Source organism: Actinia tenebrosa, unplaced genomic scaffold (assembly GCF_029948245.1).
Source record: "Actinia tenebrosa isolate PJP-AT-01 unplaced genomic scaffold, QUT_ActTen_1.0 PGA_scaffold2__45_contigs__length_23673736, whole genome shotgun sequence".
In the NCBI taxonomy this organism is placed as follows: domain Eukaryota; kingdom Metazoa; phylum Cnidaria; class Anthozoa; order Actiniaria; family Actiniidae; genus Actinia; species Actinia tenebrosa.
The window spans coordinates 10,002,385-10,028,868 of NW_028292579.1; the positions used below are offsets into that span (position 1 = coordinate 10,002,385).

The 26,484-nt window shown below is 39.7% G+C and overlaps 3 protein-coding genes and 1 long non-coding RNA gene across 4 annotated transcripts in view; 2 read left to right on the plus strand and 2 right to left on the minus strand.

Moving 5' to 3' along the window:
* The window catches only part of LOC116306166 (uncharacterized), a 44,409-nt gene extending 37,974 nt beyond the window's left edge, over positions 1 to 6,435 (minus strand). The window contains exon 1 of the mRNA XM_089034390.1: positions 6,172 to 6,435. The gene's annotated coding sequence lies outside the window, so the exon portion shown is untranslated. The remainder of the gene's footprint in view (positions 1 to 6,171) is intronic.
* A 2,239-nt stretch (positions 6,436 to 8,674) lies between these two features.
* Positions 8,675 to 21,044, minus strand: LOC116289863 (BBSome complex member BBS4). Its single transcript, XM_031696800.2, has 16 exons — positions 20,979 to 21,044; positions 20,648 to 20,903; positions 19,705 to 19,784; positions 18,887 to 18,950; positions 18,455 to 18,566; positions 16,901 to 16,973; positions 16,490 to 16,508; positions 15,635 to 15,669; positions 15,137 to 15,264; positions 14,794 to 14,848; positions 14,022 to 14,090; positions 13,266 to 13,418; positions 12,139 to 12,230; positions 11,464 to 11,613; positions 10,635 to 10,776; positions 8,675 to 9,919 (listed from the first exon to the last, which is right to left on the minus strand). Exons 2-16 carry the CDS (start codon positions 20,865 to 20,867, stop codon positions 9,734 to 9,736), a joined length of 1,578 nt encoding a protein of 525 aa, XP_031552660.1. The 5' UTR covers positions 20,868 to 20,903; positions 20,979 to 21,044; the 3' UTR covers positions 8,675 to 9,733.
* Positions 13,414 to 15,628, plus strand: LOC116289864 (uncharacterized). The gene is made up of 3 exons (XR_004196384.2): positions 13,414 to 13,497; positions 14,472 to 14,653; positions 15,190 to 15,628. It is a non-coding gene; the product is annotated as an uncharacterized LOC116289864 (long non-coding RNA).
* A 1,609-nt stretch (positions 21,045 to 22,653) lies between the features above and the next one.
* On the plus strand, positions 22,654 to 26,319 carry LOC116289858 (tauropine dehydrogenase-like). The gene is made up of 2 exons (XM_031696789.2): positions 22,654 to 22,756; positions 24,881 to 26,319. The coding sequence occupies exon 2, from the start codon at positions 24,883 to 24,885 to the stop codon at positions 26,092 to 26,094; it is 1,212 nt and encodes a 403-aa protein (XP_031552649.1). The 5' UTR covers positions 22,654 to 22,756; positions 24,881 to 24,882; the 3' UTR covers positions 26,095 to 26,319.
* The last annotated feature ends 165 nt before the right edge of the window (positions 26,320 to 26,484 follow it).

A 26,484-nucleotide genomic window follows, 5' to 3' on the forward strand; every position in this document is an offset into this window, starting at 1 on the left:
AAAAACTTGCGTACCACCATATCCGGCTCTCTAGAGGAACAGCGGCAGTTAATTACACGAATAAAGACTATGGAAGAGCAAGTCAGACAAATGGACCAGGCTATTGAAGACCTGGAGGGACAAATAGAGCGGCAGCAAGAAGTAATCGAGAACCAAACTCGTACCGAGGAAGAAAGGGAAGCAGCTCAAAAGGAAGCAGAAGATCTAGAGGTGCGCCTTGCGGAATTACGGGCGCAAAAGGAAAACCTGGAAAAGAAGCTGGGGCTTACTACCAAGGAAAAAATAAAAAGGTTTCTGATGAAGTATGGCCTTCCGCTGGCATTCGCCGTCGCTATTTCGAGCGTAGTAGGAGTTATCCTATCCGCTCTTAAGGCTACAGGCGCGGGCGTAAAGAAATTAGGCAATGGACTAACGGACTTGGGAAAAAAGATGGCAGCCGGTCTTCCTGGGCTGCTGGGTTCAGTTGTTTCCTTGGCACTTAGGACCGGCGGCGAACTGTTGAAGTTTGTAGGGAATAACATCTGGATCTTGGTCGTCGCTATTGGGGTGGTCCTCCTGAAGAAGATGAAGGCTTGATCTTATCCTTCTCATCGGGCGGTGCCCTGCTTTGAGGATAATGAAAGACGGTATTAGCACCGCCCTGGTAATTTGGAACCAACGGCAACACACTCATGGTAGAAATGGGCTTATGACTCCAGGCTGCATTAGCAGGCCTGCGACCTATGCGATTTATCCCAAACTTGCCGTCATCAGAAGTGACTTGCAACTTAGCATATTTACAATTGGCTAGCATATGAAAAGTCACTGGCGTTAGGTCTTCAGAGGACCCTGTGTGTGGCTCCATCGAAAAATGGGTAACTTTCCTGGTGTTCGTTGAAGTTCGATAAGGAAGTAGGGGCTTATTATTTTCATCGATAAGCCTAAACCCCACATTCGCATGCGTATTTGCATTAATGCTAATAGTGCAAATGACCAATGCAGTGCCCCCAACCTCAACCCACAGTCCAACGTCATGCCAAGCGCCGTTGTCATATCCCTCTTCATCTAAGCGGTGGGTATAACGCGTTTCCCTCACGTATGGATTCATATATTACAGGGAACAAGTTCCCTTCTAGAGGCTCATTACCGTCAAAGTGCTGATGGTCATGTGGTTATAGACAGTATTCCTTTGATTTTCTATGCTATTTATGCAAACACTCCCGGTGTCATCTACTCTTATCTGCAGCTTTACCTTCCCGTGGCAATCAGCAACCATGTGGAAAGTCCAAACGGAAAGATTCTCAGAGCTATTCGTTGGCGGCTCTACTGAGAAATGCGTAGGCTCCCTGTTGTTTGTCTTCGCGCGCATGGGCTGTAATACTCCATTGTCGTCACAGAAACGAAATCCTACATTCGCACTGCTAACGGCCCCCAAAGAAATGCTGCATAATATCAACTTCTTTCCGGAGTAGTTCAAATACACGGACATGCCCGTGACATCAACCCAAGATGCTTGGGTGTATTTTTTCTCGCCTGTGTAAGTCGTATAGACACAATCTACTCCAGCTACGTAGGGGTTGTTCATCGCCATATATAATAGCTCAGACCAACACTTGCAGCTGCTAAGCCGGCCTTTAGTAAGTTATGGTCATATTCCTCAGGTATAACCTTCTTCGATTGCCTTTTAGGTTGGGGTTTTCCTACATGCACCTTCTTCGATGCTTTTTCTACCTCTTTTTTAGGTTTCTCTACGAAATGAGGAATACCCCTGGTCCTGTCGGAGTTAACGTCGTTCGCCCCAAACTTCATGTCTTTAGTCGCTCGCTGCAGCTTGTTGTTGTAACCCACGACGGAATCGGTGTTAATAACCAAATTACTTGGCATTAACCAACAGCCAGGCGACAAAGCGTAATCCAGTCGCGCTCTAGATTCCTGCAGCGCTAATTGATACCTTTGAACTGACTTGGATATGGTATTTTCTATTATTGCAGTCTCAAAATGCCTTAGGAATTCTTGCTGCGTTTCCTGTGAAATACCTTGAGATCCAACGATGGGACTGCGGGTCTTTACCTGCGATCCCAGGATGCAGTAAACGAAGGCTTCGATGCTGCGGTTAATCCTTGCTAGGTTTTTCAGTCCAATGCCCTTTGCGGCAAAGAAAGGCGCCCAAGAATATTTCTCTTTGCTTTCTATGAAGTAGATCAGATTCCCTTTCGTTCCGCTGCCTCCTAAGTCCGAGAATTCGTAAGAGCTAGGATACCCCATACCCGGCCTTTCTATGCTGGCCCCAACATACGAAGCATAGGTGTAAGTCTCTCCTAAACCATGGGCTGCACCCTCTTTGTTACGAAAATCAGGGTTGGCAAGCTTAAACTCATTCCTTAATCGCTCCCATGCGACTTTGTCGTATTTGTTATTCATTGCATTAAAAGCAATATCCTTGGGAAGCGACGTTCCTAGCTCAAACAATAGCCTACGAATAGTAAAAGCAACATGAAATCGCAGGAAAGGAATATGAAACATATCTGCGGCTATACCACATCCTTTAGTAGCAGCCCAGACAGCAAAGTTTAACTGCTGCGGCCAATACCGCATGTTGGGAGCTGATAACCATTCTCTGGATTCTTTCCCTGAGTTATGCTTTATTTTCGTCTCTCTAAAGATGTCTCTGACCTTTGTCTTGAAAGTCGTAGGACCCACGGGGATTTCTAAGGAGGTAACCATTTTAGCAAAGTCATCCGCTCCACCTTTGTCGTCGTAAAGCGAATATTTCTCCGTCGTCGGCATCAAATACTTTGGAAAATTAGGTGGGGGTGGGGTCTCATGAATAGGAGGCTTTGGTTCCAAATCCTCATTGCTGTACATTCTGGAGCCGTTATAGTAGATCCCATCGGATCTCCTTTCGAACTTACTAGGGTCTGCACGTGGAAACATCTTCCTAAATGCTCTCCAGTTGGCATAATCCCTGTCGTCGTGATGTGGCTGGTCCTGTATATCATTCCCAAAAGCGTCGTACATTAGTATATAATGGATGTTATACCATCAGCACCTCAATTGTACCCAGATGCCCCCAATTATCACGCTACCACTAAGGATACAGGTCCTAACGAACTAAACGCTGAAAACTTTCGTCTGAATAAAGCCAATCTAATCCTCGCTTACTTAGAGGGTCAAACGAAGCACTACGAGGAGGTTAGGAAAAAGTATGCTAGAGCCCGAAGTATACTACATAAAGTCGCAGTAACTTCCGGCTCCATGTCCGTGGCGTTAACGGGCACTGGCGTTGCTACTTCGCTTACCGGACCTGGAATAGTTGTTGGCGTTCCTTTGGCTAGCGTCGGCGCCGTCTGCGGTATCGTTTCCGCTGTTACAACAGGCATTATAAAGCAATTGTCCGGTAAGATATCCAAGCACGACACTCATATAGCCCTGGCAAGAGCAAAGGCTAACACCATCGCCGACTTGGTGTCTCAGGCTCTGCGGGACCGCCGCATAGACGACACGGAGTTTTCTTTGATCCTCGCGGAGGAAAAGAAATACGGGGAGCTAAAGTCGGGTAATAAAAAAACCATCGTGAAAGATCTTTCCGAGGAATCTCGCAAAAAAATCTACCAGGAGGCAAAAGAGGAGCTCCAAAGAAAACTCGCTCATTGAACATCAATTTCGAAAAGAATGTAGGGGGGTTTCACCTACATATCGAACGACAGTCTTGAAATTACACTATCTTCTTGGAATCCATCCTAACAATGGGTGGTTAGGGTCAATTTCATGAAATATTTCATAGATTACGTTGGGGTAATAAGGAATATCCTTATCCAGTCGACAGAATAACCACTCGGCTCTGCTCATATCAGAAACCTCGGGAATAGACTTACCGGTAATTTCAGACAAAAGGTAGGGAATAGCTTTGTAATATTTCCCTAGCTTTAATTTTTTTAGCGTTTTCCGTAGACTTTGTGGGGTTGGCTCTTTTAAGTGGTTTATGATTTTCTGCCTTACTTCATCGTCTAAATATACCGGTCGATAACCTTGGATATGACTCATCCAGTCCCTGAAGTATCTTATTCTTTTATATGGAGTCTTCTTACGACCTCCATTGGCGTAATATTGCTCTTTGGTAGCATTTGGTACGGCATTACGAATATTCTTACCACATTCGTAACACTGTGCTGACGTGTCGTCTTCTATTTGCATTTTCTTGTCACAACAAATATACTTATTTGGTTTAGTAGGTACAAACTTGGGTTTCAAGCACTTTACACAGAAATCATAAACAAACTCTTTACATTCTTCGCACTCCATATATAGACTAACATATTTGCGCTGTTGCCCCCAACCACACTTGGAGTGGGGATTGTCCGTAGGTGGATTTTTGACACGGGTCTTGCCCGTGTTGAGATTGCGCTGGAACCCCCATTCCCTATACTACTAGCGTGCGTACGTCAAGGCTGGAAGATTCCCTTCGATTTTGAAGTTTGATTCTTTTCAGAGATGAAAAGAAAACCAAAGAGCTATAGTAAAAGGAAAACGTCGGACACATGTTTTGTGATAAAAGAATACTATTCAGTGAAATATTCAAAATTAGATCTAACCCTATTTGGTTTTTGTGCGACGTCATACTGTCATAAGAGACAGTTATCGTAGATTGATAAGTTATACACCGTAGTGAAAATAGGAACTGACGTTTCGGACGTTAGTCCTTCGTCGGAGTCAAAGACATTGACTCCGACGAAGGACTAACGTCCGAAACGTCAGTTCCTATTTTCACTACGGTGTATAACTTATCAATCTACGATAACTGTTTCATTAGAAACACCGACGCAGTCCACGCTAGTGTTTACTAGCCATCTTCTGTCATAAGAGAGTCGACTATGATAATAGGGAAACCGGCATTTGAGTCATCTCCTCCCTTCTGCACGCAATCAGTATTTTTTGTGTGTGTATGTTTACTGCAGATATTATTTCTGAAAGAAGATGCTGGTGATATTTTTTTCACAGGTACAGTGCTTTCTCGATATTTTTGGGAATGTATATTGAGAAATTCAACTGTGAATAAATTTATTACCCATAGTGATTGTTTTGGTTTGTCCTCATTAGCATTTTTTTGAATTGCGGTATTATTTACAAAGAAATGTATGGTTACATTTCTTTGTAAATCATACCACTTTCAAAAAAATTTTACTCCCAAAATATTGAACATATTACTCTCAAATTTTCAGTATTTACTAAATAAGACATTCTTTTTCGATTTCTGGAGTCGGTTTTTAATGCTAATGAGGAAAACTGGTCAATGATCGAACTTAACTGAATATGCATGAACTTAGACCACTGATCCCATAAGTCGGGTCGCTCAACCAGAATTGACAGGAGAGCGAAGACACCGAATTATGGAATCAATCGAGTGTGAACTGAGACATGACAAAATAGGTAAAAAAATTTTTTAAAAACCCACAGAAAATTAACAGAAATAAATAAAAGTTTCAAAGTAAACGTTTGAATATCTTGCACTCGCTAATTGGATTTTATTTATTTGCATTCAAGTATACGCGGACTGATTTCTGATTTTAGGAATTATCTCAACCATTTAGGTTTCAAATGCTTATTAACGATGCATTCAAAATCATAATTTTGAGTCGCGTTTGCCGTTGATCCTGTTCGCTTGGAAATCGATCAATTTCATTGTGAAATTATGCTTGTCATAAATTCTGGCTGCCAAGTTTGGAGAATCTATCGATTGCATATTATTTTGCAATCGATATAGATTTTGCTCATTGTCGGCCTGTATTTTGTGGCCCATGAGTCATAGATAGATAGATAGATACTTTTATTTAAACAGGGTTATCCTATCAGTAAAATACAATAAATTTACTGTTATCAACAGGAGCCCTAAAGTCACGTAGCTCAAAGGTGCGTACATCAAGGCTAAACGATTGGTTTCGATTTTGAAATTTGATTATTTTCACAGACGAAAAGAAAACCAAAGCTAGTAAAAGAAAAACGAAAAGAAATAAGATCTTGGTTCAACTAAAACCGCTACGAATTTTCCCCCAACGCCAAATAAACGCAAGGGAGGTTTGTATTGTTATAAAACGTTGACGAGACGTTCAAGATGAGCTAGGAGCAGGCAAGGATCTCAACTGAATACCTCGATCCATATATCATAGACATCATTCATTTTACGTGAAATCTTACCTTCGAGGTCTTTTTCACAGCAAACAGTTACCAAAGTGAAGCTAGCGTCGGATTAGCAGCGTCGGATTGATATTCATTGAGATTCAGACTCATTTCCGGGGGAGGTCAAACAGGTCATTCTACTAAAATCCTCTCTTTCCCCTAACGGTGGCAAAATCTTAAACGAATTCCGATACTGTAAACTTTCTTCGACGAATTTACTGATTTGCTCAAGGGAGCACGTTAAAATTTTGATTGTGTTGGTTTATCTTTGATTTTATCGCACGTATTCTAAGATATAGCAGGCGTTCCTTGTAGTTCTTGTTTACGTGCGCGCGCTACACTTCATGGCAGGCGTTCCTTGCTTTACACTAGTTTTCACTAGTTTTCCACCTTGTTCCTTGCTTTAGTCGGGTTAGCGAATTTACTTCGAAAACCGACGAATATCTTGCGAGGAGCGGAGCTTACACGATCGTAAGCCATTTGGATCGGCCGAAACCAAAACACTACGAGGAACGCTTGTCAAGAGATGTATTGCGCGCGCTGGATAGATCAACCAAGAACAATGACTTTCCTTACACAAACAAAATTTTAATGTGCTCCCTTGATTTGCTCTCAGCCTCGGATAGGACGCGGATTACAAATCACGTTCAAAACATTCAACTGACAACAACAGACTGACGATTTAGTTTTTATCAAACGTTCAATTTATTCACTTCTAACCTCCATAGCGACTATAAAGCCATCCATGAACTGTAATTCGCAATTAAGGAGGCTAGAAAGTGTTTTGTGCCTTCACATTATGAGCTAAAAAACATTTTTATGGCTATGATATGACAGCAAGTAAACCTGGAAAGCCAAAGACTACAAACCAAAGATCACAATGAACATGAAAAAATGACGTAAGCAGGGCTGTCAACTCTCCCGGATAAACCGGGAGTCTCCAGATTTTGGACCGTATCTCCCGGTCTCCAGATTAGAGTCTCAAATCTCCCGGATAATCGCCGAAGCTGACCATTTCTTGTGAGACTCGACTTTCACAACCATAAAATTCCTATTATTTTGTGTTGTTTGTGTTATTTTAAATCGCTAACAAAATCAAAACGTTCCTCATAAACTGTTATTGCAAGCAGCCCATTGTAATATAAGCGATAATCTGATTGGTCAGAAATAAACCAATCACATCAAATGTTACAAAGTGAAAGACGTCTTTAATTTCGCGCGCTTTTTGACGCGCTGTGACGTCATGTCTATTCCCTATCAATTCTCCAGATTTGAATATCTTGGGGGTTGACAGCCCTGCGTAAGACATTGCTATGACAACATCAGAACCCTTGGTATGCCATCAAAAATGTTTATTTAAAGAATCATACTAACTCAGGAACCAAATGGTGAAATTTTTTTGCTGCTCATAGTTGGTTCGGGTTGTTGATTCAACACTTTGTTTGACTCTCCGGAATACTTGGTTATTACCTTCATGGTTGGAGGGGTTATTGCATTTATGGTGGGCTTTGATTACTACATTTATGGTTAAATTTTATTACATTTATGGTGTGTCTATTTTTACATTTATGGTTGACTGTCATTACATTTATGGTTGTTATTACATTTATGGTTGATTTTTATGACATCAATGGTGGGTATTACATTTATGGGTGTTATTACATTTAAGGGTAATGTCGCAATACCAAAGAAATGCGGCTTATTCACCTATTGGGCACTCTTTAGTCCCAACGGGATTAATGTATGAGTCAATTCCAAAGGTTCCCACCCCCCCCCCCCCCCGGGCATTTGACTTTTTGGGAAAAAAATAGTCAAATTCCCCACCATGCTAGTCTCCCCCACAGCCGCTTTCAGTGTCGTCACGCAACGCTTTCTCCTCTACTCAGGGGAGAAAGCGTTGCGTGACGACACTGAAAGCGGCTGTGGGGGAGACTACACCATAGGGGCCAACAAAATGATCAAATGCCCCACCGTTCAGGCTCCACTAAGTGGTCAAATGCCCACCCCTCCAATCCGGTGAATCTCTAATTTTGCCTAAAATGAAAAGTACAAAACTAATTTGCGTAAACATATTTATTGTTTTGGACTCCAAAAACTTATCTTCATCTTGTCGTTCTTTACTTCATCCACATTGGAAAGTTTTGTTTCTTTTCTTATTAATTCCAAGCTTTTCTTTCCCTGTTTTTCAAAGAAGCGACAAGTATAAGATTGTATTTTGAAACCAAATTTTTGTACAGTGGCGATTCAATTTAAATGGATCGTAATCAATTCGAAGTTCAACCTTTCTTTTGAAAAGCTTTTCTTACTTCTCTTGTGCCATCCCAGATTTTAAACAAAGGTATTTGGATGTTTTTAAAATTCACAGGCGAACCAGAGTCCTCTATAAGCACGATCCAAGCGTAAAATTTTGCAATACGCTAATTTATGCAAATTAGATAAGGGCCGCTGCATTTGAGTCGAAAGTCAATAATATATTCAGCGTCAAATAGTCCCTTTGCAGTTAACGGTCACGTGTCTGTACTGATGAGCAAATGTTTTTATTTTATTTTAAATTAAGAATTCTTTTTAGCTACTTGTAAAGAACTGAATGAAACGATATGTAACCAGTGTGTTACGAGATGCAGTTTTATTATATGATCTCGCGAAACAGGTTGTACGGAAATTGACTATGGTCAAATGCCCGGGGGGGGGGGGGGGTGGGAACCTTTGGAATTGACTCATACACTGCCTACCTTGTTCTCATCTTTTCACGGTGTATAATTTACCCTTTTATCATTACTGTTTCATTAGAAACACCGACGCAGCTCACACTAGATTTTAGCTAGAGTGATTTTCATATGATCGTGAAAGAATAGGCAAACTAATAGTTAGTAGTAGACTCTAAACCAATGATTTTTTTTTGTTCTTTATCAACTATTACAAACTAAATGGTCTATTTTCTTTCACGGTCATGTGAAAATCATTCTAGTTATCTCTTCTTTGTATCAAATACACACGAGTACATACATACAGTATTTTATGAGAAGGCGCGTTACGTATTTTGCAAGAGAGTACGCCGGAAGTAAGAAAATCATTATGCCCAAACACCCTATCGACGAATCATGAAGCCGATCAGTCTTACCGAAAGGAAATTTTTTGGCGCATGCGCAGTTTTCCGAAAGTGAAATATAATGAATGAAAATTATGCTTTCAAACCTGCTTTCAAACAGAGTTCTGTGTTTACTTTCGATCAAAATAAGAATTAGAAATGGGGAACATTTTATTTTTATTTTTGGCAAGTCTTTTAACGTATGCGCTCTTACCCGGAGTCCAAGAAATCCTGGTCTCAAAAAATGGATTATGCCAGAGCCCTCGTTCTTCGCCGCAGGCAAGAAGAAACGCAGGCTCTGGTTATGAGATTTGGTTTTTCACTTCAAACCTGCTCTAGATGAATAAAATGTGAGTAAGATCAATAAACCACAAATCAGTGGCTCCTAGTCGAGTTAGACTTCCAACCTCGACTTGTAGCCATCTTGGTAACTCAAGCGAATTCGGAAAAGATATATTTTACAAGAAAGTTCTAGCTATTTGTACAATATATTCAAACAAAGGAACCGTCCTCTGGAAGCGTAGCAGCACTACTGCTAGCTGACGTGGCAGGGGAAGAATTATTTTTGTCATTCTGTGCCTTGGATGATGGTATGCGAGTGGTTTTGGCTTCAGCATCCCACACCAGTTTCTCGCCGACTTGTAAAGCAGGACCAAGACGATTGCCTGTCTCCAGGATCTGTTGACAAGGGGTACTATGTTAAACTGAGGATCATTTGATTTTGATTTATGAATAGTGCAATATTTGCAGCTCAGTAATCACGTGCTGATTAATTCACTGAGAGCAAATGAATGAACATCTTGATTCCCATGGGTGAAATATACTGGTGAGCAAACAAACTTTCTACAACCTGTTTCGAGAGATCGTAATAAAACTGCATTTCGTAACAAATTGGTTACACATTGTTTCATTCAGTTCTTTACAAGTAGCTAAAAAGAATCACTAATTTAAAATAAAATAAAATAATTTTGCTCACCAGTACAGGGTTTTTCTCTAGGTTCTCCGGTTTTCCTCCCTCCCCAAAACCAACTTCTAAATCCCAATTGGATCATTGGGCTTTCACCTATATGGAGCCTAGCTCTGTTGTGATTCATTGTCCCACGCTGTGATACAACAGCCAAAGCTTAATAGATTAAGATTTAACAACAAAGCTACCGAAAAGGATTCTGGAAGTGTAGGTATAAAACGTCATCATGCTTGAGGCCATCCTCGGGAACCCAGGGGTAAAATCCTAAACTTTTTAAATTTGGTAGCGAGAAACGAGAGACAGAACTTTATCCCTGGGTTTCCTAGGATGGCTTGAGGCCTACTCTAAAACTAGAATCATGCCAGGTATTTTAGAATGCATAGGAAAGTGTCGTCGTGTTTTAGGATATTCCTGCGTAATACTTACCTCTCTTTCAATATCGCCCCCTTTAGTTTTCCTGAAGACTTCCATTTTTTTCTCGTAAGCAGCAAAGTGTCTTGACGCCTGTTTTCGGTCTTCCATGTTGTACAAGAAGATAGCATAGTTCAGACTTATTGCTGGATCATCACTGAAATAAAAAATAGAAACACAAAAAAATTCAGAGGTCCCGGTAAATAAAATTAGGATTCGGAATAATTTTTTTATTTTTTATTTTGCTGTCGGAGAAAAACCAGAGAGCTCGGAGAAAACTTTCAATTTTATCGAACCCTGAAACAACCTCTGGGCTGATCAAAGTCAGGGCATGGCTAACTCACAGATCAAACCCTAATACAACCTCCAGGCTGATATTGGTCAGGGCATGGCTAAATCACAGATTGAACCCTAATACAACCTCTGGGCTGATCTAAGTCAGGGCATGGATAACTCACAGATCGAACTAGAATTTAATCAAATAACAAGTAAACACTTAAGATGGTCGAGGGATCATAGTGGTAACAGGCAGCGCACTAAGAACGTGCAATAGTCAGTATGGAGAATTAAAGAAACTTCACAAGTACCAAGGTTCGCTTCACGCGCACTACCACTACATTCTAAATCTACAACATAAAACACTCAAATCGCACGATTTGATCCAGAAGAAAACCTTTTAGCAGGGAAGATAACCACACATCAAACGAACTCAACTCACATATGATCCAGTCTGAGCCGGCACTCGAACTCGGGCCACAGTGTTGAGAGGCGAGCGTTAAACCACTACGCCACCCATAATACCGATATTGATAAAAATAAACATAAATGATTGCTTAAGACTTACATGTCTAGCATAATGGCTTGTTCGTAGGCTTGTTTAGCATTGTCATGGTCATCGAGATGTGTCAATGCGATAGCCAGGAGCTGGAAGAGTTGTCCATGTTTAGGTTTTAGCGTAATAGCTGCACTCAGGAAATGAAATGCGGAAGCATATCTAGACAGTCATTAAGGAGACATGCGTAAAGTAATAAGAAGGTTTGATGGACAACATGTTTATAACAGACGTTTATTAGAAAAGATTCAAGTGTCTTGGGTCCTGCCACGGGACGATAGTCTAAGCACACTCGTTTCAAGGAGCAAGTGTGGCTTGGTTGGTAAGTGTGCTGCCTGCTAAGCAAGAGGTCCATAGTTTGATCCTCAGTGACCTCAAACACTTGTTTTAAGGAGCAAATGTGGCTAGGCTGGTTAGTGTGCTGTCTGCTAAGCAAGAGGTTCACAGCTTGATCTTCACTAACCTCACACACTTGTTTTAAGGTGCAAGTGTGGCTTGGCTGGTTAGTGTGCTGTCTGCTAAGCAAGAGGTCCATAGTTTGATCCTCAGTTACCTCACACACTTGTTTAAAGGAGCAAGTGTGGCTTGGTTGGTTAGTGTGCTACCAGCTAAGAAAGAGGTGCATAATTTGCTCCTCGGGAATCATAGGAGTGAAGCTGTGAAACTACAGTGTCAGTGTAAGGATACTGTTGCATTGTCAGGTGTATTAAACCCAAATTGTAGATAATGATCCATTCAAATGGTGCCATATAAGCAGCTCTTTTAAGGCAACTGATGGCCTAGAAAAAATGAAAGTAACAGTATAAACCAAAGAGAAATAGACATCTTATTTCGATCTTGTTGTTACAATAAACATGAAAATGAATAAAGTGATAAATAAAGGAAGCAAAATAGACAAACAAAGGGAATTAGGGAGGTAAGGACATGGATGGAAGGAATGAACCAAAGTAAGGGAGTGAGATAGATAGAGCAGGCATATTTAAATTGACAAGTGCGCGGCATTTCGGCCTTCAGAGCTAGAGGTCCAAGGTTCTCTCCTCAGGATCTCTACGTTTGTTTCAACTTCTCTCTGTTCTGTATAGCTTTAGCTTTAACCATAATATGGAGCACTGATAGACTGAGGGGGCAATGGGCGCACCTTCTAGCGCTTTATACATGACCCTCTGGCTCGGGAGAATTGAGTAACCATTCCCCGTGTTATCGAAGTATAATGGACTAATTCGAGGATACGGCGGCCATCTTGGATCGCAAGGCATTGTGGGGCGTGCAGGGGGCAAATAAAGGTTTGTTACAGTAATGATGTCGATTGATATTAACAGCTCACCGCAAGAGAATACAACAAAAGATGAATTAAGACATCACATCGATCGTCTTTACCCATAAAAGAAAGTCAAACACACGAAACTCTATACATTTTCAATCATCTTTGTTTTGTTTTACCCTTGCTGCCTGTCAAGATGGCCGCCGTATCGTTGAAGCAGTACAATACCTTTTCTTGTAGAGTAGAAAGGAATAGAGGGAGAGAGGGAAGGAAGAGAAGGAAACGAACAGAAAGTACGAATAGAATAAGGAAACAAATCGGAGAGAAATATTTGGAAGGAGGGAGGAAGGGAGGAAGAAAGGGGGGAAAGGACGAAGAAGGGAGGGAAGGGAGGAAGAAAGGAGGGAAGGGAGGAAGAAAGAAGGAAGGGAGGAAGAAAGGAGGGAAGGGAGGAAGAAAGGAGGGAAGGGAGGAAGAAAGGAGGGAAGGGAGGAAGAAAGGAGGGAAGGGAGGAGCCAAGGGTAGATCTATAGGACATAGCATAGTTACATACCGCAACATATTTTTTCTTGCCAAAGAAACACATTCCAATATTGTTCCACATGTGAGGTGATTCAGGTATCTTGGATGCAGCAATACGATATTTAGTGAGAGCAACATCAAAATCACCATGGGTTTGTATCATAGATCCTGCACCAAGTATTGCCTAAAAGAAAAAGAAAACATTTACCTTGTAACCTTTCCTTCCCAGGATTTGTAAGGATGCCCCCATGCAGAGAGACACTGTAAGTATTAGATTTGCCTGACAATACGAGTATGATGTCCAGCGCTTAAATACTTTGTTTTCAGGCCTCAAGTCCAGTACACAACCAGTAGGCAACCAAGTCTTCTTTAATGCAATAACCCACCGTTCAGAAATGTGCTTCACTTGTCATGCACAAATGTTTCAGTACGAGGCTATGGGCAAAATTAATTTAATTCTTTTCTCCTTTCACGAATCACCGAGCATTATGTACGAAGCCTCACACTGAAACCTTTGTGCATGACAAGCGAAGCTTATCTCTAGAGTAGGCTGTTGTCAATGAAAATCCTATTAGTACATCATACTGGTACAGTCATAGAGTGAGTCAAGTCATAAGGTACAGCCTCAAAGTGGCCAACCTCTATTTAACTGCCAGTTGGCTGAGAGTGGTACCCTGCGAGCAGAGTCTCCTCAACTCCTCTACGGGCGTATAGGAGTTAAAAGGAGACTCTGCTCGCAGGGTATGAGAGTGGTTGCTTAAGCTTGATTACAGAATGAGTAACTCACTTTGACATGACTTGGATCGTATGTCATTGCATTCCCTAGATATTCAAAAGCTCTTTGAGTCATTCCAATCTGTCAACATACAAACAATCCACAATCATCAAATGGAGCTTTTGAAGTAATTTTCATTCAATTCTGGTAGCTCCATAAATTTCTTTATTCAAGTGTCTAATCGTTCTAGTGCTTTCGCACTCATTGGGGACACTTTTCAATCACACACACTAACACTACGTTCAATGTTATACGCACATAATGCTCAACTCACGTGTGATGAGAGGGAGTAGAGAACAACACATGAAACAAATTCAGTGCAATTCACATGTGGCAACCACAGGGCTTGAACCACCAACCCAACCCCTTGGACTCACAGCAGTGAAAGCCACCATGCTACCCTTTAACATCTGAATGCATCTGAATGTACCTAGACTGGTAAACAGCCTCCTTTTTTTCTAGTATAAAGAACCCCGAGGGGTTGTTTGGATTGACATGGGATAAGGCTCATCTCCGATGGCTAAATTGACCACGACATAACAGCAATCAATGTACAGCCGAACAGTGTCCAAGGAAAAGTCAGGTTCTGCTTACAGCTAAGGGTCACCTTCTTTATGAGTGCTCCATTTTAAAGACATTTTTAGGTAAGTAAAATAGGACCTGAAGCATGTCCCGGGTTTATAGGGACAACTTCTTCCCATATAAATGCTCGGAATAGTTAAATCGCGTAGGAGGGTGTCCCTGCTACCAGGGACAAGTTTTCCCCATGGAAACAGCCCCTTACCTGGAGGTAAAGTAACCCAAGAGTGGTCATCAAGTCTGGGTTTTCTGGAGAAAATCTATTAATAAACATTAGATAATGAGATAAATAAATAGCATTAAAAGAGAGCATTAAAAAAGGAAAATGAAAAAAGAAAGGGTACTATAGACCCCTTACATGTGACATCAAAATAGCTTGTTCTGGGGGACAAAACAAAAGAATTCCAATCTCATGAGAATAGAAACCTATTGATTTGTCCCCCAGACTGAGCTGCATTCCAAAGTTCTGCAAGGGGTCTATAGAGCTTTTTCACTAATGTGACACGAGGCAACCATAGCCAACCATATTGGTGTACCAAACAACTTACTCAATGGCTTTCTTGTAAGTGTCAATAGCTGATTCAATGTCTCCCTCCATCAGGTAGATCTTGCCCAGCTGAAGGAAAGAGGCATCATGCCGATGGTATTGAATGGCATGCTTCAGACAATCCTTTGCCTAATACAGCAAAAAAGATGGTAAAAATCCACAGGGAACCCAATTAAGATGAATGTGAAAGATTTAAAAAATATTGTATTCAAATTTGTATTATATACAAAAATTGTTCACTCAGTGCAGTTATGAAAAAGGGGGATTGTTACAACACATGTGAAGCGTTGGGCTTATGTCAAAAGCTGAACTTCAAGGTGTCAACAAAGGTGCTGGCAGTCTTCTCAGCCGTGTAAGCCCATCGATATTTGTCTAATTTGTAGCAATTCTATTGTTTAGATTCTCACTTTTGATTGGCTAATTTGTAGAATATTTGTTGGGGTGGCCTTGGTTGGAGTAGGTTTACTGTAAATAAAAAGGAATATCCTTTCTTGCTTACCTTCTCAAAATCTTTTAAATAGAGATAACAAACCCCTAACAAATAAACAGTAAGCAATTAGAAATATATTAACTAAATCATGTTTTTGCAATTCAAACCATATGTTTTACTAAATCATTTCTTTATGCAGTGGTACTTGCATTAAGTAGACACCTTTATGAGAGGTGTCGTCTAAATACACGGTAGAGCTTGTGTTACTGTAAATTATACGGGGGGGGGGGGGGGGGGGCTGGTGAATGTGTAATCCCAGAAATGAATATTATCCATACCCCCCTCACAGACGAATTTTTTTTGGGACCCCCCCTCCCTACCCCCTGGAAATTCCAATTTTCTTCCATACAACTCTGTGATTTTTGTTCTTTCTCTGACCCCCCTACCCTTCACAAATTCAAAGTTCCTCTGTGGGGTGGGTATGAATAATTTTTGGAACTACACAATATTGGAACCCTTGCAACTGTACATTAAAAAGGGATCAGCTTTTTTTCAATAGAGGTATCACTGTCAGGTATATAATTTCCTTGCATTGACACATTTACAGTAACATAGATGAAACTGAAACAATATATTCATTTGCTCAATCTTGAGGAAAGAAGGCAATATGGTGTGAAATAAAAAAATATTACCCAACTTATAATTTGCACAAAACGTTCCATGAAACTTCTATTTTGAGATTTCAGAACAAAAAAAAAAATGCAATTTAAAATGTCAAGCAAAATAAGTTACACCCAAAGAAAAGAGATCTATTGAGGTGTCACTATTACAGTAGATACCTATCATAAGGCTTGCAAACTCGGACATTCAATCTATAATATTTAGTGTGTGTTAGACACTTTTTTATAACACTACTGACAGTACCTTGATTGTGGTAAATTTCCTGTTAAAAATAGACAAAAAAAAACATTAAAAAAACAATTTTTTTGTGAAAAAAAAAACTTTCAAAAAAATGTTGGTATTACAATAGGCTTTGTATTGCTGATTGCCACTCATTTGTCACTCATTCAAGACATGGCAGCCATCATTGGTTGATGAAACAAACCATTGTTAAATTCAAGTACATGTAAGATGGCTGAGCTATGAAAACCAGCAATAGACCAGTTTCAAGTTCCAAATTTTTCCCCAAAAAAATCTTCATTTTTGTACAGGATAATTAGAAGCAGTTTGGGGTCAAAAAGCAAATGTGTTCAACGAATTCTCTGATAGCATTATAAGATGCTTTATTACATTTTGATCAAATCTGTGGTCATGTGAGGTAGCTTATGTACTAACCCAATCCTTGGAGCTCAGTTTTGCTGCTTCATTATACACTTCCAAGGCAGCTTTGTGTCTTGCAAGAAGAAATCTACAATTGAAAAAAAAAATTAAGATTTTAAATGATAATTATAATTATAACAAAACAATGTCAGAGCTTTCTTTAATGATTAGAACCTTTGTGATTAGAATGGCCAAAATAACGAGTGCACTTGTAAGGTAATACACATTTTTGAATTTGTACAATATATTACGGCTGAGTTTCTGGATTACAAAGACATTTACTCAGGACTAGCCTCATTTCAGCATCAAAATATTCACAAATGCCAACGGTGAAGTAAAGAATGCACAACTTCAACAAAGCATTTAACACTTTGAAGTTCTATGGACCTTCACTTGATCAAGTGAATATTCTGCACAAAGTCAAGGCTAATCCTGAGCAACGGAGAGCTCCAAACTGAAGGAATATTTATATCCTGGTTCATCTTTGTAAGACATCTGTATATAGAGGCTTTATAGAAGATTTACATGGTGGATACAAATATACTTGGCATAGATAGGACAAACAAGCTTTAATTTCCAACATCCATAGACCACCTATGCATGCAATGATGTCCCGATAAAGTGGCTATGTCTCCTTGATGACATGCTGGGACAGACAAGACCCAGAGGTATTTGGGCCACTTTGAGATAAATATTTTATTATGAAACACTCAGGAGCACATTAGAAGCATCTTGGAATAAATAAGGCACCCTGAAGTAGCTTTGACAACCCAAGGCAGCTGGGGTACTTAGGAAGAGATGACACACCCAGGGACAGAGTGGCAACTTGTGAGAGATGGGATACCCTGAGGTATCTTTGACAACCCAGTGAAGCTGAGACACCCAGGGACAGATGGGACACCTTGAAATACCTCTGACAACCCAGTGCATCTAAGACACCCAGGGACAGATGGGACACCTTGAGATACCTCTGACAACCCAGTGCATCTAAGACACCCAGGGACAGATGGGACACCTTGAGATACCTCTGACAATTAACCCAGTGCATCTAAGACACCCAAGGATAGATGGGACACCTTGAGATACCTCTGACAATTAACCCAGTGCATCTAAGACACCCAAGGATGGATGGGACACCTTGAGATACCTCTGACAACCCAGTGCATCTAAGACACCCAGGGACAGATGGGACACCTTGAGATACCTCTGACAATTAACCCAGTGCATCTAAGACACCCAGGGACAGATGGGACACCTTGAGATACCTCTGACAATTAACCCAGTGCATCTAAGACACCCAGGGACAGATGGGACACCTTGAGATACCTCTGACAATTAACCCAGTGCATCTAAGACACCCAGGGACAGATGGAACACCCTGAGATACCTCTGACAATTAACCCAGTGCAGCTGAGACACCCAGGGACAGATAGGACATCCTTGGGTAGCTTAGACAAACTTGAAAAGATGGGTCACCCTGAGATACAAGTACATGGATGACCATTTTGAAGAATGGGTCACCCTGGAACAGCTGCTTGAATAAGGTTTTATAATAATAAGTGTACTTACAGAGATCTTGCCACTTGCTTAAGGTTATCAGCATTAAAGGGGTTAATTTTTACTGTTTGTTGGAACAAATCCAGTGATTCCTGGATTTTACCCTCTTGACGAAGAATCAAGGCTAAAAAATTAATATATATTTGAGCATTAAGATATCTAGACCAATGTTATTTATTAAATGCACTGTTGCACTTAAGAATGTCATTTATAATATACTGTAATTTTGCTGATAATAATTTTTCAAAATACATAATATAGGCAAAAGTAAAAGTTTATTACTACTCTTCCCAGTAGACCAAGGCAGTTGTGATTTTTTAATTGCCTTCGTAGCATCTGTTATGTTATCCAGAAATACATTTCAAATCGACCACGTGACACCAATGTAACTAAGATTAAGACACTTGAAAGATTAAGAATTTAAACTAATTAATATTATATTACCTTGAGCATACAAAGCATATTCACACATGTATTGTGTCTCAAAAAGCTGTTCCTTGATTAGAACCTAAAGAATATGGATTACTTTTATGAAGTATTTTGCAATTGATTGTATGATTGAAATAAAGGATAAAAAATAATTAAGTGAAGGTTTTTAATTGTTATTGTTATTGTTGTTATAGTGACTACACAGATAAATATATTCCTTAATAATTACTTACTTACTTATTATGATACAAATACTATACTGTTTTTACTAAGTTTGGTTATTTTTGAGGTCAGATAAGATAGCACAATACACAGTAATATATGTAATACCCTATCTTTTTGTCTACAGAGTAGTCACTATTATTTGGCAGTATTAGCACAAGCACAAGCATTTAAATCTGAGTGTACGTCCTATGGGGAGATTTAGTGACATAAGCACAAGCATTTAAGATGAATGAAATACTTTGCTGCTCATACTTAAGCAATTAGTGAGCAACTGTCTATTTGATCCCCAAAAATATAAAATAAAAAACTTATGCATAATGAATCACATTATTAGATATTGGAATGGAAGAAAATGTAGTCCCCCAATAGTCATCCATTCCCCAGTAGAAAAAAAAAGAACCTCGCTTAGCCTGAAATAAAATGAACTGTCTTAGAAAAATTTGATCAAAAAAAAAAGTAAAATAGAAAAATCGTCTATAATAAATCATATATTAGATATAAAATGGAATGGCAGAAAATTTAATTTCTCATCAATTCCTCAGTAGATAAAAATAATGAACCTCCCTTAGCCTGAAATACATTGGTTTCAAATTTAGAGTAAGACTTACCTTACACTTATCAAACTCCTTCCTCACATAATGCATATGGATTAACCAGTTTCGCCTCTCAAACACAGGGAGATCAGGAACTGAAAAACATAATTTAAATCATGGCATATACATTTATCAAACGATTAAAATTAAATTTGTAAACCAATTACTAATATTATCATTGAAGTGCAACCTGAAAACCTTGATGTCTTGTTTGCAGACTAGCATTTCTACATCATTTATCACAGAACTAAAATTTGAAAAAAAGGAGATCTTTCAAACAATTTTAATCCTCTAAATTCTTTAATTTGGCCTATGATATTTTTCATTATAGTTCTTTGATTGATGGCCATCAAATTTGCTAGCCGGCAAACAAGACGTACATCAAGATGCTGTGAGGTCACACTTCAACATGATAATAGTGGTATTACAAATATGGGCTTTATCTGGATAGGAGTGCTTGAATATAGCCTTATTATAGCAATATGATCTAATCTCTTTCTTGGTGTCAGCATACACAATAAGCTAAAATTGGGCTTTTTTAAAAAATTAAGTACTACTTGGAAAGCCTTCTAATTTCTGCAAAACCTCGGAAAACTGTAAAAAGCATCGAGACTCAGTAGTTATACGTTTTTTTCAAGAAATACATTATTATCATTATCAAATAAATGTATTAGGATTTGGCCTTCTTGTTCTCTATATATTGTTCTCTATATATTGGGCTATCACTGATAGGAATAGGAAGGCTAAATAAATAGTAAGTATATGAACTAGTTTCTTTGTATATACGAGTAAAATAAATTCAAATAAGCTTATAAACGTGTTACACCTTCAGTGTTAATAAGATATTTTCTCAGAATTTTTAGAACAATATTCCTCGCGTGTAAAGTGGGAAAGAAGAAAACGAAAAAGAATCCCATTGTGTACAAACATGTTCTAACTAAATTGTAAGCTTATTTACCTTTTCCTCTTCGCTTCGGCGCCTCGCTTCTTTTAGCTGGCGGTTGTTTTGAAGGAGCATCAGGGACAGCAGCACCATTCAGTGGTTTAGGAGAAGTTGGGGATTTTACAGAAGTTACAGAACCATCAGGACTAGAACCTGCAACAGATGGACTGTCGGTTCCTGTAGGCGACCTCACTGAATGGCTCCCTTCAGACTGTAAACTGCTTGTTGAAGCCATATGAACGCCCTATAGCTCTTTATAGTCACTAATGTACTGAGAAGGATATTTAAATTAACAATTTGTTCATAAAAAGGCTATTTTTGAGGACGTTTGTCACATCTTATTTACCGCCATTTTGTTTCCCTGGACGACGACAGATGCTAACGGTTGGAAAGACTAGTGCGAGTTAGTAATTCCAACACAGGAATCCCGAAAAACCAACTGCTTTTTTGCCCTCAAGAGTTCGAGTACGAGTTTTAAATTGGTCCTGTGCACGCGGTTAACAATAAATCGTAATCGATTTCCGATCTTTTACAATCTAAAGTTTCAATCCGCGGTACACTATTGGTACGTCAACCCCCCCGCCCCCCCGTCCGCTTAACACTATTCCTTTAAATGTTTGGATACGCGGATACGCAGTGAAAAAAGTAATCATAGGGGAGGGGGAGTGTTTTCAGTCTTCACTGCGTATCCACGTACCGTGTAGCCACTTCAACATATATCTTCATATCTATATGGGAGGGGTGGTCTTCTTTATAGGGCGTATCCGCGTATCCACTTCAACATATACTTTCATATCTATAGGGGGAGGGGTGGTGTTCTTCACTGCGTATCCGCGTATACACTCCAACATATGCCTCGTTCTTTTAAAGTTAATATTCCGCATATGCCTTCATATCTACGGGGGGAGGGGTGGTCTTCTTCACTGCATATCCACTTCAACATATGCCTCGTTCTTTAAAGGTTAATATTCCATTACTCTCCGTATCCGCGTATCCAATCAAACATAAATAGGACCGCTCATGAAGTGCGGTGTTTTCGATAGTTACTCCCGATGTATGTACACGATCACGACTACAAAAAGATTTAAAAAGCACAGTTTTCACGTTCGATTTATAGCCATTTAAAAAATAACGCTTTTCCTGGCTCATAATTATTGGGAAGAGGCCAGAAAAAGAGTACCCTCCTGCATCCTAGTCTCCTCAGCAGCCGACACTACTAAGAACGGCTGCATCCGGTCTTGTATGCGAATAGCAAAGCGCTGAAAGACTTTTCATCCTTGTCACTTAAAGATTGCGCTTGATAGAGTATCAACAACAAATGACTAGACAAGCATAACAATTAACTTGACACAGAACAAGTCATCGCAAACTACTTGATGTACTAATGTAGAACTTCATCGCACAAAAAAGTGTAACTTGAAGTTTTGTCACGTTTGGGCTAGCATACCTTGGGGTATGTTTTCTATTTAGAAATTTAGTCAAAGCCAGCCCAATTAATGTAGGTACATTTAGTTTTTCCGGGACCCTTAGTTGTTTGTGGGACAAGATTTTAATTCGCCGCGTGACTGGGAAAGGGAAACTCCTGGAAGCGGTTAGGACAGCAATAAAATACGTGCTGCTTCGCACGACTGCTGTAGGATCGCTATTTATTATAGCTATTTATTTGATTGACAATTGATAATCAATGTTTATCAATTGACTTACGTCGTGTCGGGGTATTTACACAACCTTGGTCAATAGCCTCCTACGCAGACATAGACGTCTTGGGAACAAAACATTAGATAATTGAGAGGGGTAAGGGGGGGGGGGGGGGAGCGGTCGCGTAAATCAAAAAAATCGAGCAAGCACTTTTCCAACGAAAAAAATATCGCGCAACCTCTCCTTCCCGAAAAGAAATATCGAGCAAACACACAAAAAAACATTGCGTGCAGGGGTTGTTGCAAAAAAATAGATATCCTGCAACATAAATTCTTGAAATCCCCACCCCCCCTCCCCCTCTATAGGTCTGTCACCCAACGTTGCGTGACAGACCTTTAGAACGTCTGCATACCCACTTGGAAGTTTTCTTTCGCCATTCGAATTACTTTGCTCTCTTTTCCGAATAAGACATACTCTTGACTTCAGGTAAGAACCAATAGATAGAGGATATTACATGGGTGCGCGGAGATACGAAATTTATCTTCGAGTGTTGAAAAGATTTCTCACAAGTGAGCGCAGCGAACGAGTGAGAGATTTTCAACACGAGAAGATAAATTTCGTATCTCCAAGCGCCCATGTAATATTTTGTTTATTACATAATTATCAATGAAAGTATGTTTTGGCTTTTTCAGGCAATTCTTTCCGTGTCAGTTTTTGAATAGCCATCGCAATGGTGTTATTTTCACACGTGAAAATAACATGTTATTTTCACGTGTGAAGATATCAATTTTTCGAAATAGAGAAAAATAGATATTTCATTGGTAATTATATAATAAATCGTTTTATTTATCCCTACACTCTAAATTAACAGAAATTATAAATGCGAGGCGTGAAGTCCGGTTTCGCGGACGAAATAGACTCACTCCAACCAACTTTAATTAAGCTTTTTTTTTTGCGTTCTGAAATACGAATTTGATTCGGAAACTTGAAGAACGAATATCCGAGTGATTTTTTCTTGAATTTTTTCCCTAAATGTTTTGTTTTTGAGGTAGGGGTTCTTTAAAATATGCAGTAACAATTTGCTGCCCGGCCTCGTGGACGACGACAAGGCAGATTTCATTTTTTACTCCATGGGACCAAACCTGCAAAAATATTTTCCAATGCGTTTTCTACTGGTTTCATAGATAAGTATTATAGTTCGCTAGATGAACTAGCTTAGCTCATTGCTTAAATGTGTCATTAAAAAGGGTATTACAGGAATGTAAAAAATAATTTTAGCTTCCCGAAATAAGCTAATAACAGGCGTCACCTTTTGATGTCACATTTCTGACATTATAATATTTTACGGATAATTACTCATGTTTAAGCGTAATTTTCATTAAACAACAAGCTTATTTTCCCCTCTATTCTCCTGGGGATCGTACCGAAAGAAGGAAGTGATCATTTTCTCAGATTCTCGGGACATATTCCATGCACGCCCTTATCAAATTAACCAGTGTCGCATTCCCGATCCTCTGGTGTAAAGGCGCGATTAATACACGGAGCAATACCGTATTTTCTCTGCAAATTGTCTCGCAATGTGACACAAGTTGCAAGAGCGTGTACACGGTGCAACGGAGACGTAATCGCTGCCAAAAGGAAAAAACGAATTCTACTTTCTGCAACGATTGCTGCAGGTTGTCTCGCAACATTTTTCCGATTGCGCTGTAGGTTACACGCGGTAATGCTAGTCCATGCAACTTGTGTCGCATCGCCGTTGCTCCAGTGTAATCGCGCCTTAATTCAACCAATTCATAACACATACGATGAATGCTGACTTTATTGCGATCGGAGCGACACGAAGCAGTGAAAACTACAAATTATTACATATTGGCTTAAATTGGGGAGAAGAATAATACAAAAACCTGAAGTAACCTATAATACAGTAACCTATTTTTATTTTACTGTACCTCCAGGCTAAAAAAACTCCAATTTAGACTGCAAGGTGACTAAGGTCACTACTAAAATACAAAGGCTAACTGAACGCGATTCTATGTTTATACACTCACAGGGCTGTCAACCCCCAAGATATTCAAATCTGGAGAAATGATAGGGAAGGGAAGTGACGTCACAGCGGAAAAAAGCGCGCGAAAAGACGTCTTTCGCTTTGTAACATTTGATATGATTGGTTTATTTCTGACCAATCAGATTATCGCTTATATTGCAATGGCCTGCTTGCAAGAACAGTTTATGGGGAACGTTTTGATTTTGTTAGCGATGTAAAATAACACAAACAACACAAAATGATTGGAATTTTAATTATGGTTGTGAAAGTCGAGTCTCACAAGAAATGGTCAGCTTCGGCGATTATCCGGGAGAATTGAGACTCTAATCTGGAGACCAGGAGATACGGTCCAAAATCTGGAGACAGCCCTGCACTCATTCTTAATTTATCACTAAACGCTAATTTATATGCGAGGAAACAAATGATAGATTTTATTTATTTTGTATTACTTTTCTTGTTGCTGAATAATTTTGAATTCATTTCTGTTTATTCTAGTATTGAAAGCGACCTGACTGTTTTTTAGTTTGTTTACTGTAAGCAATCCTTTGTTTTCTTTATTTACAAAGCAATGGCTAAACCAATCAAGCTGGTGCTTTGTGGGGGAGGCAATGCAGCTCATGCATGGGCTGGTATAGCTTCATCTCAACCAGACACTGATGTATGTGTTCTAACTTTGTTCCAAGATGAAGCAGAGAGATGGTCTAATTCTCTCAAGGAACATGACTTCACTGTAAACCTGTACAGTAAAGGAGAGTGCTACAAGAAACTGAAAACCAAACCAAGACTAGTTACTAAGAAACCAGAGGAGGTAGTTCCCGGATGTGATGTCATCGCCTTCGTGTTGCCAGCCTTTGCACATGAGCAGTACTTAAATGCGATCAAACCACACCTTGAACCAGGCATGATTCTTGTTGGTTTTCCTGGACAATCTGGGTTTGAGTTTCAGGAACGAGCCATTCTAGGAGATATTACAAAGCAGATTACTCTCATTAACTTTGAATCATTACCATGGGCAACAAGAATTATGGAATTTGGTAAAGATTGTGAAGTACTTGGTACTAAGGATGCCATGATGGGTTCTGCGCAGACTGGGTCAGTTACTCCAAGGAGAGATCCATTCACAGTTGTCCAGAAGCTGATTGGTGAAAAGCCAACCCTAATAACAAAAGGCCATCCTCTTACAGCCAATCTTATGTCTGTCAATGCATATCTGCACACTAGTCTGACGTACAACAAGTGGTTCACTTGGGATGGTACCCCTCTCAACAAACAACCATTGTTTTATCATGGTGTAACAGAGGGTACTGCAGCATTGTTAGGCAGTTTATCAGATGAAGTGGTTCAGATAGCAAAAGCTATCCAGGCTCAGAGCCCTGATACTGATATGTCAGAGGTAATTGACATGCACACTTACTATAAAGCCCGCTATCCTGATGACATTGAAGACAAAACCTCTCTGCTATCTCGTATCAGAACCAATGCAGCTTACAAGGGCTTGACACACCCAATGATAGAAACCAAGGAAGGGAAGTTTGTACCCAACTATACCAACTACCGTTTCCTGACTGAGGACATACCATTTGGGCTTGTAGTGATCAGAGGGATTGCAGAGGTAGTGGGTGTGGCCACACCAAATATTGATAAAGTGCTCACTTGGGGTCAGGAGCAGATGAACAAGGAATATCTTGTGGATGGGAAGATCAAAGGAAAAGATGTGAAAGATACAAGAGCACCTCAGAGATATGGATTCACTACTCTGAAAGACATTATTGGACACTAGTAGATAATGACATGAGCCATTAATGATACTGGGTCATTGTACTTGATATTTGGATTATATTAGTGTGAATCAATTTTGGGACGTTTGTATTCGAATTTTTGATCCCCCAACTTATATTGGGTGTATAGAAATGCCTCTATTGAACTTGAATTTTATTTTAGCCATGATGTCAATAGTTGCTATAGAAAAAGTATTTAATAAAAATTATGAGAATTATGATAAATATATGTTTGTAGTTTTATGGCCATGAAGTTAGTAGCTATTACAAGTCAGTAATAATGTTTATAAAATATTTGTTGGTGATGGGGTGGGCAGGGGGCAGTGCAAAGTTTAACCCTTCTTCCTGGAGTAAGTTTCTTCCTGGGCCAAGTTGTGACAAGGATGGATAGC

Excerpts from the sequence above, each read along its gene's own strand:
- LOC116289863 (XM_031696800.2), bottom strand. The coding sequence starts at position 20,867 with ATGGCTTCAACAAGCAGTTTACAGTCTGAAGGGAGCCATTCAGTGAGG. Across the intron at positions 15,265-15,634 it reads ATTTAAAAGATTTTGAGAAG|GCAAAGGATTGTCTGAAGCA; the intron begins GTAAGCAAGAAA and ends TTGCTGTATTAG. Across the intron at positions 14,091-14,793 it reads TTGGGTTACTTTACCTCCAG|ATTGGAATGACTCAAAGAGC; the intron begins GTAAGGGGCTGT and ends GTATGTTGACAG.
- LOC116289858 (XM_031696789.2), top strand. The coding sequence starts at position 24,883 with ATGGCTAAACCAATCAAGCTGGTGCTTTGTGGGGGAGGCAATGCAGCT.